This window comes from Protopterus annectens, chromosome 8.part0, assembly GCF_019279795.1.
Source record: "Protopterus annectens isolate FY-2018-M chromosome 8.part0, PAN1.0, whole genome shotgun sequence".
Lineage (NCBI taxonomy): Eukaryota > Metazoa > Chordata > Ceratodontiformes > Protopteridae > Protopterus > Protopterus annectens.
Genome location: NC_056741.1, coordinates 1,915,346,952 through 1,915,358,988, shown reverse-complemented (window position 1 = coordinate 1,915,358,988; position 12,037 = coordinate 1,915,346,952). Strand labels below are relative to the sequence as shown.

Here is a 12,037-nt window from a genome sequence, read left to right as displayed (position 1 = left end):
TTATCAGTATTATTATTATGATATTAATAGGAAGGATGAAAAAAATGCATTAGCAGCCCATATTAATGCCAGTGAAGAACATAACTTTAAGTTTGTTGTTACTGAACAAATTAATCTAGGAGAAAGAGGGGGACCCTTGAATGACTTCCTGGAATTAGCAGAACTGAAATGGCAAATTAAAACAAATGTAACAGTGAGCCCAGGACTAAATAGTGCTGTGTCCATCAGTTCTGTTTTAAGAATAAAAGCACAATTTTTTCTATAAAGATGGTTTTAATATGTCAAACTGTTTTTAAGAGTGTTCACATGTGCATATGAAGTTATGTATTCCTTTGTTCGTTCTCATATAATGCATGTGTTTTACAATAGATATTTTGTTATGCTTTTATATTATGCTTTTACATTTTATGGTCTTGTTGCTTTAAGAAATTTCATTATTTGCACAGGTGATTGTTATATGTTTTATATAAAAGGGTTGTTGAGTAATGTGTACTTCATTCTCAGGAAGTTTCCATTAGAGAGACGAAAGCGCTCAATAAACAGTATTTTTTGAGTGGATCTGGACCTCGGTTCTTCTTTTTTCTGTGGATTATAGTAATTTATCCAAACAGCAAATTACATCAATACTTCATAACAGCTAATAAAACAGTTCACAGAATGGTTAACTGTTTTTCTCTAAAAGCTGCTGGAAGGGAGCAAATGACAGACAAACTGTTGACTGATCACTCTGTCGGGGGAACATGAAAATGTGTGTGGGTTCTCTTCCATTTAGCCATAAGTCATGTAAGCACTGTGGGGTAAGGGAGGAGCTCCCCTCTATTCTGCAGATGTCCACAAAGGCTTTGTAAGTCAGACAGATGCGGGGGACATCCATATGCAGCATTTTCCCACAAATACATAACCTAAATGCTGCAGTGGTCATCATCATAAACATCTTTACGGTTAATCTAGTTTTATTTTTTTATTAACATTTGTGGTTGTGGTGTTCCTTGTGACACTGGTGAAACATTTGTTTTTCTCGCTACAGACAATGGTTGGATTTCTAAATCTTTAAACAAATGCAGAGAAAATAAAAGTACTGCAGATCAAGGTTAATGGTTAATGCAAGGATGACACACACCACAAGAGCAAATAACCTGTACTTCAGGGTGAGGGGTTATTGTACAGAGACCAACATATGTCTGTGGTAAGGTATAATGAGCTTTCTGCAGTAATACCTCCTTTTACGCACTTAAGCATTCCTTTCACTTTCCTTGATGTTGTCATACTCCTTATTAACAATTTATGAATATTTCATTTGTTGTCGGTACTGATTTTCCTTTAATTGCACCACATTTTTAAGACTCTATGTTGTGAGACTCATAAATTTGGTATATGCAAGTTTTCATTTTCATTCCTTCAGTCTCAGTATTCCAGTACTTGCAGTTATGACAGTCTTATGATACTGAACAGTAACCCATTATGTCTTTTGCTACCCAAATGTATTAATTATGCATTTAAAATACTCAGTATTACACCACAAAGTAGCCACATAAGTGATAAATTCACAACACATTCTGCTGCTACTTTAACACATTGTGCAGTTGTTTCAATGCAATGTGGATTACAGTTTTGTACAGTACTACCCCATTCTGTTTCAATAACAGGTTTGAAAAAAGACAATTAAAATTAGAAATATATTTTGTTATGCAAAAAAATGCTGTATAAATAAGAATTCTTACCATTTGATGTTGAAATGTTCAGTTCTACATGAGGAGATTGGCTTTCAGATCCCAAATTAACTGAAAGAGCTGTTTGCAGCTGTGTGCTCACTGGGATAACCCCCATCTGAGCATCTGTTTCTCCCACCTGTGTGTCAACCACAGCCTGCTAGAAAGAAAAATAAGTGAGAACATAAGATCATCTGTACTACCTTCATAACATTGAGATTTGCAGTACTATTTGACGAATCTGAAATTGACAAGGCCAATTAAACTTTGTAATAGTGATGTACTATTTCTAAGGACTGCAACCAAACTTTTTTGCAGTTGAGTAAATTATTCTCTGCAAATCCATCATAACAAATTCAGTTAAGGTTGAGCTATAGTCAAAGAAAGTTTCTGAAAGCCTGACATTCTGATTTCCTACTACAGCTAGTCTGAAGATAATATTTATATATCATTATGAAAATGATTTTATATAACTTAAGGATAATTTTTACAAATACACATACTGTTACACCAAAATAACATGTAATATACAACATGACTGTGGTATAACAAATTAAAACTGCATTGTTGTTAATGTATGCTGCAGAAAGAACAGTGAAGCAGACAAGTCTACATAACTAGACTGGTAGCTCAGAACTCCCTGCCCCCCCCTCCATTTAACACAACCACTTAAATATATTTTTTTATTTCTTCTCGCTTTTTTGGCACCCTGGCTCCATGATCATCAAGATCCATTTACTACTACTAGACTTGTCCGTTTCTCACTCATATTCAGTGCACCAGGATACTGGGTGACCAAGGGAAGAAGCTGTGGATTGTGGACATCATCATCCAGTGGGGATTAGATGGTATTTTGTCTGGTCCCTAATCTCCTCTTGGTGACTAGATGTGTTTTGCTGAAGTGGGGCCTGCAATACTAAAATGTGTCATCAGGAAATTGATGGTGTGATGATGAATGTTGTTAGTGCATATGCTCCACAAGTTTGGTGTGCGATGGATGAGACAGAAAAATGTTGGAGTGACTTGGATGAAGTGGTGGAGAGTGTACCCATGGGCAAGAGAGTGGTGATTGGAGCAGATTTCTGTGGGCATGTTGATGAAGGGAACACAGGGGATGAGGAGGTGATGGGTAGGTATGGTGTTAAGAAGAGGAGTGTATAAGGTCAGACAGTAGTGGATTTTGTGAAAAGGATGGACGTGGCTATGGTAAATACGTACTTTAAAAAGGAGGAGGAGCATGGGGTGACGTACAAGAGTGAAGGAAGATGAACATAGGTGGATTATATGCAGGATGGCAGTCTGAAGGAGATTAGAGACTGTAAAGTGGTGACAGGGGAAAGCATAGGATGGTGGTTTGTAGGATGACGCTGGCGATCAAGAAGACATGGAGAGTGAATGTAGTTCCAAGGATCAAATGGTAGAAGTTGAAAAAGGATGATTGTGAGGTGAAGTTCATGGAAAAGTTTAGCCAGGCACTGGGTGGCAGAGAAGAGTTACCAGACAACTACAGCAGAGGTGGTAAGGGAGACAGCTAGAAAAGTGCTTAGTATGACATCTAGACAAAAGGAAGAGGACAAAGAGATCTGCTGGTGGATCAAGGAAGTACAGGAGAGTATACAGAGGAAGAGGTTGGCAAAGAAGAAGTGGGATTGTCAGATAGATGAAGAAAGACAGGAGAACAAGGAGATGAGACATATGGTGAAGAGAGAGGTGGCAAAGGCTAAGGATAAGGTGTATGGTGAATTGTATCAAAGGTTGAACACTAAGGAGGGAGAAAAGAACCCGATTGGCTAGACAGAGGGACCGAGCTGGGAAAGATGTGTAGGAAGTTAGGGTGATAAAGGATAATGAGGGAAATGTACTCACAGGCCAGGATGGAAGGAGTACTTTGAGGAGCTGATGAATAAAGAGAATGAGAGAGGGAAAAGGTTGGATGATGTGGGGATAGTGAATCAGGAAGTGCAACGGATATTAGCAAGGAGGAAGTAAGGGCTATGAAGAGGATAAAGAATGGAAAGGCTGCTGATCCAGATGACATACCTGTGGAAACATGGAGCTGTTTAAAAACAAAATCTTGGAAAGTGAGAGGATGCCTGAGAAATACAGAAGAAGTGTATTGGTACCGATTTTTACGAATAAGGGTGATGTGCATAGCTGTAGTAACTACAGAGGGATAAAATTAATCAGCCGCATAATGAAGTTATGAGAAAGAGTAGTAGAAGCTAGGTTAAGGCGGCAGGTGATTATTAGTGAGGAGCAGTACGGTTTCATGTGGGGAAAGAGCACTACTGATGCAATGTTTGCTTTGAGGGTGTTGATGAAGAAGTATAGAGAATGTCAGGAGGAGTTGCATTGTGTCTTTGTGGACTTAGTGAAAGCATATGACAGGGTGCCTAAAAAGGACTTGTGGTACTGTATATGGAAGTCGGGAGTGGCAGAGAAGTATGTAAGAGAGGTATAGGATATGTACGAGGGTAATGTGACAGTAATGAGGTCTGCAATGATGGATGCATTCAAGGTGGAGGTGGGATTACATCAAGACTCAGCTCTAAGCCCTTTCTTATTTGCACTGGTGATGGACAGGTTGACAGACGACATCAAACAGGAGTCCCCGTGGACTGTGATGTTTCCAGATGATAGTGAAATTTGTAGTGAGAGTAGGGAACAGGTTGAGGAGATCCTGGAGTGGTGGAGATGTGCTCTAGAGAGGAGCGGAATGAAGGCCAGCAGGACTAAGACAGAATATGTGTGCGTGCGAATGAGACGGAGGACAGAGGAGTGGTGAGGATGCAGGCAGTAGAGCTGGCGAAGGTGGCTGAGTTTAAATATGTGGGATCAACAGTTCAAAGTAATGGTGAATGTTGAAGACAGGTGAAGAAGAGAGTGCAGGCTGGGTAGAGTGGGTGGAGCAGAGTGACAGGAATGATTTGTGACAGACAGGTACCAGTAAGAGTGAAAGGGAAGGTCTACAAGATGGTAGTGAGATCAGCTATGTTACATGAGTCACGAGTCAGAGCTGGAATTGGCAGAGTTAAAGATGTTAAGATTTGTATTGGGTGTGACAAGGATGGACAGGATTAGGAATGTGTATATTAGAGGGTCAGCTCAGGTTGGACAGTTTGGAGACAAAGCCAGAGAGGCAAGACTGTGTTGGTTTGGACATGGGCTGAGGAGTGATGATGGGTATATTGGGAGAAGGATGCTAAGGATGAAGCTGCCAGGTAAGAGTAAAAGAGGAAGGCCGAAGATGAGATTTATGGATGTGGTGAGAGAGGACATGCAGATGGTTGGTATGACACAGCAAGATGCAGAGGACAGGAAGGAATGGAAACAGATAATCCGCTGTGGCAACCCCTAAACAGCAGCAGCCGAAAGTAGTAGTAGTAGTAGACTACAATGTGTCATCAGTCTGGGAGACCAAAACATGTGTCTCATTCTATGCAGTGCATGCTTCTTCACCTTGTTTCCAGCTGGTATCAATAGCAGGAAACCAGCCCACCTTACCCCAGGATGGGTATCTCAAGTTTCACCTGCCCCAGCCACTCCCCCTAATCCCATACTGCTAAAAAGCCCATAGACTTCCTGTATCATTTACAGAGCTTCTTCCCTCTTTGTTATGGCAGGTAGAAAATTTTAAATTATTTTACCACATTACAGTTGGTTTCACTGTTGACACATTTATTCTAAGATCAAAACTCAAACTCACATTTATTCTAAGTTACCAATCTTTTGGTAAAGAAAAAAAGTTACACTCTGTTTAACATGCTCCCTTTTTCTTCCGCAATCTTTCCTCTTTAATTCACCCCCCCAAAAAATTTTACTTATCAATGTATAAGGCACTCATTCACCAGTCCCTCATTTTAAAATTACTTTCCATGATAATGTAGTTTCATATCTCAGAGATTTACCACTCAAAAACAATGTATCTGCTAAGGTCAGGTCAGAACTAGGAGGAGAGAGAGGCTAAGAAAATGAAGGAACTCCACCTCCACCTGTCCAAAGTGATTACAAAACCAACACAGAGAAGCTAAGATCTTTCCTGAACCTGTTGTTCTGACGAAAAATGTATGAATCTGCTTTTTTTGCCCTCTCAGAGGTACATTACACTTTGCAAATTATGATAAAACTCAGACAAATGCAGACAGTCTAAGTAATAACCATATTTATTGCAAGTTTTGGCATCAATGATTTATTTACAACAGACACTGCTATTAGTAGAATAAGGGGTGATTACAAAAAAGGCCAAAACCCTGACATAAAATTAGGTAAGAAGATCCAAGCCATGATAGGGTGGCAATATTTTAATGCCAGGGGACAAAGGGAAGCAGCACAATTAGCAGAAACAAAAGTGATAAACAGAGAAAATTACCAAACCAAATGACAAATAAAATTACCAACTTGTACTCATAAAATCAGAAGGGAACAGAATAAACCTCAAAAAATGTTTCAAAAGTAGTCTGGGGCCTTTACGAATCAAACCAAATGCATTTAATGGGGAAGAACTGTAAATGGAAGACAGTTATCAAGGAATCAGGGGCAGGTACAAAACCAGCCAGAGGAAGTTTTATCTACCAAGTAGAGAATTCATGGAGAATCTAAGTTTTAAAGGTTAACAAAGACTGAATTCTCAAGTGCACCTAACATTACTGGCAAGTTCATGGTTTTAATTGATTTCACTGCATCAACAAATCTAAAACATACTTCAAAATAGGTGATGGAACATAGCAAAATTAACCCATTTTGAAACCTGGAGTTTTTTCTTTGAAGAAGCAAATCCTTTTAACCCCTCCACACACACACACTCTTCCTCTACAGTTGATTTCTCACTTTGTATCCCCAAACATAATGTAATCAGTTTCAAGTCCACTGCACTTCATGAGATAGGTAAACTCTGATTACATTGGCCTCATTCAGGGAAAGTATATTTTGGTCAAGTACAAATTTTCAGGCATGTGACCATCTCATTTCTAGTTGGATAAACAAAATGTACAAACAAATGGGAACTTCCAGTATTGCATCTAGCTAAGGTAACACATTTCTTGCCTATTCTACCATAGAGACAGTAATTTAAGAGATACAGTCAAACTGTGTTCAAGAAGAGACATATCATTTAGCGACTAACATCCCCCAAAGATATCATGATGATGAGGAAAAAATCTTATTACCAGAAAGTCTGCAGTAAACAGAAAACACTCAAAATGAGTAACACTCATTAGCGGTTAGATTTTTGGACGACATCTTTATTTTATGGAGTGACACAGAGGAGGAAATACTGAAATTTCTTGAGTACCACAAGCTTCTTAAAATTTACTTATTTTAACAAACAACAGATCAACTATTTGGACACCTTTATAGCACACACTAACAATGGGCTTAAATCTAAGGTCTATCGAAAACCTACCTTTAGTAGTTCTTACTTGGATTATGCTAGCTTCCACCTCTTGAGTCAAAAGAAGAGTATTGTCATGGGTCAGTGCATCCAAATAGCTAGAATGACATCTCTATTTGATGAAATGATTAAAGAATTAGATATCATAGAAAATATGTTTATTAAAAGTGGGTATTCCTGACCATGTGGTAAGAGAGATAAGGAATTATGTTCAATCTCAGTGGGGCACATGATACAAACCCCAGTTAGGTATTGGTTTGTACTTTGGAAAACAGAACACAAGAGGGAATAATTATGAAAAAGCTTTGATAATACAGCATTGTCCCCATTCAGGGGAAATTATGAACATTACCAAAAAGAATTGGAATATTTTATGAGCCAACCCTGGCATTTTTCAATTACTAGGGCCAAATTCTACATTTTGCTTCATAACAGGGTATAATCTTAAAGAATGGTTTGAAAATAAGCATGTTTACAAGAGAATATTTAAACATGGGACAGTTAAATGTGAAAGGTGTGCCCAATGTCCCTATATTCTCGAAAAAAGGAATTTAGTGTTAGAAAATTACTTGGGCTCTTCCTTAGAATTTTGCAGTGGTAATTGTCAATCCAAATATGTTGTATACCTTGCTAAGTGTTTTAGCTGCCCTGTTTTTTATGCAGGCAAAACTGAGAGATGTTTTAAGAAAGGTATTTATGAACATAACTATGAAATAACAAAAAAGAATAAGGAAAAATGCCCTAGACAAACATTCTATTGTGTGTAAGTTTTAAGAAATTTAAATTTGCAGTTTTGGAACAAATAAAATACAATCCACGATGGGGAAATATGAATACGAGACTGAAGGCACAAGAAGCGAGGTGGCAGTTTAGATTACATGCTTTTCAGAAACCAGGGGTGAATGAACAGAGTTCTATTCAACCATTTTTGAAAATTAAAACATTATGTCTTTGAGATGGTTTCCTATAGCTCCTTTTTAGCATAGATTTTTAGGGTTATAGTTTTAGTGAAATATGTTTTTATTACAAGCATTTTATCTGTATCAAATGTTTACTCAAAATGATTTTATTTATATTACTACATCTTAGTTTTAGATTTGTATACTGTCACTGTATTGTGATATCTTAATTGATATTTAATTGCTGTCATATTTGACTAAAGTCTACTGGGAATTAATTTATTCTGAAGACTTCCTGGGTTATAGGATGAAAGTACAGAAGAGCAGGCTAGCACGTACGGTTGATGCACGGATAAACCAACCTTGAATACAAAAAACAAAATCCAGCACCCTGAGTAGGTGTAGCAAAAAACTGACTTATTATCAACCAAACCGGTTTCAGCAGTTAGCTTTCTTCAGTGGTATGGTCAAAATGATTGAACAGTCCTTATTTATACATGATTCAAACAAAGCATATGACATCATTTCCTGTTTAGATAAATTATAAATAAGATATTAATCTAATTCATGACCACATAATGTAAATAAGATAGAACAGTGGAAAAAAAGAGAAATATAGCCCACAATAAACCATCATAATTAGAAACTAACATGTATTCCAAAATTATACTTCTGAAAACATATTAATAAATAGTAATGATAGACATATCAGACCAGTGAAAACTATGTCAAGATAGAAGCTAAAAATAAAAATGTTTATAACCATATTAGAATAGTAATAACAAATGATTTATAACTTGTCATTAAGGCCTGGTGGAAACAAACCACCCAATTTGATTATCCATTTAGTTTCCTTGCTGTTTAACAATTTATGCCATCCAGTTTTAAATGCTCTGTGGCCAACAATCTTGTCAATACAAATGAAAGAGAATTGAGCCGTCTTGTGTAAAACAGTATGTTTGTACAGAGCATTAGTAGCCCTAGCATTTCTAATGTCACCTAAATGCTCAGAGATACGAATAAGCAACTGTCTGGAAGTTTGATCAATATAAAATGCCCGACATGTACATGTGGCCAAATAGATCACCCAGTCCGTGCTGCAACTGGCAAAATGATTACTGTTGAATATCCTGCCTGTATTCTTGCTAGTGAATTCCTTTGTTGTGAATATATATTTACAGAAGGAACAATGACCACAAGTATGACAGCCAATTAATCTATCTCCTAATAGAGTAGTCTGGGTCATGCAGACATCCTGAGATGTGATTCTTTTGTAATGTAAGAAATGTAATCCTAAAGTTTTGCCTTTGCGGTAGGAGTAAAGACATCTGTCATCTAACCACTTGGCAAGATGTGTGTTGGTTCGCAGTATATTCCAATGATTACTGATAATGTCTTGTAATTGGTAGGTATTCCTGCCAAAAGTAGTTAGTAATCTAAGTAGCTGACCTGAGGACTGTGCAGTCCTGTCTTTATAGCCTAATAAACTGTCCCTGGATAAGTTGTTGATCATGCTAGCTGCAGATTGGACATCCATTTTGTTATACCCACGCTGTATGAATCTGTTCGAAAGATCATTCTGACACTGCTGAAGGTCTACATGAGATGAACATATTCTCTTAATTCTGATAAATTGAGATTTGGGAATATTTCTTATGATGTGTTTAGGGTGGAGACTAGAGGCATGTGGAAGACTGTTATATTGTGGATATTTTCTATGCACAGTGGTACGAAGAGTGTTATCCACTTCCTTACTTAAGTGGACATCCAAAAAATCAATTTGGTGTGTGTCATGGTTTACTGTGAATCTAACACCCCATTTATTGCTATTCAAATATTCCACAAATTCCATAAAATACTCAATTCCCCCTTTCCAAACCAACCAACAGTCGTCCAGGTACTGTCTCCAAATATCCATTTCAGGCAAATATAGATTGTGTGTTTCATTATATATAATCTGATCTTCCACATATCCCATAAAGAGATCTGCATAGATAGGTGCAAAAGAAGCATCCATCACCGTGCCCTGAATTTGCCAGTAACATTGGTCTTGAAAATAGAACACATTCTTAGTTAGAACGTGTTCGGCCATACAGATAAGTAAGGTATTGAATCCCGGACTATAGAGGTTGGTCCTAAGCAGCCAATATTCCAATGCCATTAGACCTGCCCAATGTGGTATACTGATATATAATGATGTGACATCTAGAGTACACATAATCCAATTAGCTTCCAGTTGTGATTCAGAGACAATCTGAAGGAATTCAGTAGTATCCTGTAGTCTAGCCCGTACATGTGACAACAGGGGCTTTAGACATTGAGTCAGGAAAACTGATAAAGGTTCCGTCAGTGATCCAATGCCTGAAACAATAGGTCTACCAGGAGGTGTAGAAAGGGATTTATGAATTTTGGGCAAAAGATACAAATATTGTTTGACTGGATCCTGAACACTAAGATGAAATTTCATTTTTACACTGATAATGCCCTCTTCAACAGCAAACTGTAAAAAGTTATCTATTTCCTGTTTGAATTTGGGTGTGGGGTCAATGGGCATATGTAGATAATGCTGAGTATTTGACACTTGTCTTTTACCTTCAGCCCAGTAATAACTGGAATTCATAACCACAATGGCCCCACTCTTGTCAGCAGGAAGAATAGTGATGTCTGTATTATTTCTAAGATTGGTAAGTGCCTGTTGTTCCTGAGCATTAAGATTATTTCTGATGGTGTTTCCTGTGCCCAACTGGTGGTGTAGATCTTTGAGAACAGCATTCTGGAATATGGCTACGTGTTTGTCCATTGGAGGACAAAACTTGGAGGGTAAGAATCGAAATTCAGTGGATCTTTGAGTTAAATCCTGTTGATCGAAAAATATTTTTAAGTTCAGTCTTCGACAAAAATCTATAACATCTGATGCAAATGTGCTTTCATCAACAAAGAAACCAGGAATAAAACCTAGACCTTTATTCAGCAAAAGCTCTTCCATGGGTGTTAATACATAATCAGAAATGTTATGCACATTTGAACAGTCTATGTTCATTTCACAATTGACAAAAACAGTTCCTCTAGCGTTCTTATGCTTCCGTTCCCCCCCTGTGTCTGTGCCTAAAGGGTGATCAGCACTGCGTACCCTTTTGGGAGTGGGAGAATCAGACATATTAGTGGATTCAGTATCAGTAGTAGATGATTCTTCCCCCAAACTCCTCTTGGATGATGTACCCCTTTTAAGTATTGATCTGGGCCACCTTTGTCATGTGTGTGTAAAATTTTTGGTACCCTCTGCAAATCGTACCGCTTTATATAGTTCAAAGGGTTTCTCCCTTCTATAATCCTCAATATCTCTGGTGAATTTCTTTAATTTCTTTTCTTTAAGAGTTTTTTCAAAGGCTGAAAGATCTTTGGATAACTTGCTAAGTGATTCTTGAAAGCTCGGTTGATTTTCATATAGCTTTAATTTTTTTACACATTTCCTGCACATCACAAATATTGGTTTGAATGGTCCTGTCATAAAATGAAGACAGAATGTTGACAAACATCATGGCTGAATCTTGTTGTGCAACATTCCACTCCTTGATCAACAGGTCATCCGGTTGACCAACCAAAGGCTGTAATTTAGTTCTAAGACCCCTCGGGGCTATATTCTGATGTTTGTATGCCTTAAATAATCTGGAGTGCCAGATGTTGGAACGTAATGTTTTAATTTTTTTTACCAAATTGAGTAAATAATATACTATAATCGTCAACTGGATCAGACGTACCACTGGCAGCAGATATGTTATTCGAATCAATCCCAAATACATGAATATCATCTTTATCTGCGCATAATCCATGTACCATATCATTAAGATCCATGACAATAGATTGTACATATGTCAAGACCAAATGTGATGTGTTTATGTCAAATTAGTATTAGTATTAAGATAATCAATTATTGTACAACCGAACCAACCTCCAAAAAAGACTCAAGGAAAATTGTCTTAACCAATCCAATATTAATACTGGGTAGTGAGATGCAAAGAGACCAAATAATAATACATAAC

At 37.5% G+C, this 12,037-nt stretch overlaps 1 protein-coding gene across 1 annotated transcript in view; it reads right to left on the bottom strand.

Moving 5' to 3' along the window:
- Nucleotides 1–12,037, bottom strand: part of BBS2 (Bardet-Biedl syndrome 2) — a 1,992,563-nt gene that overhangs the window by 633,793 nt on the left and 1,346,733 nt on the right. Inside the window, exon 10 of the mRNA XM_044079541.1 lies at nucleotides 1,722–1,869. Within this exon, the coding sequence (XP_043935476.1) occupies nucleotides 1,722–1,869 (148 nt within the window). The remainder of the gene's footprint in view (nucleotides 1–1,721; nucleotides 1,870–12,037) is intronic.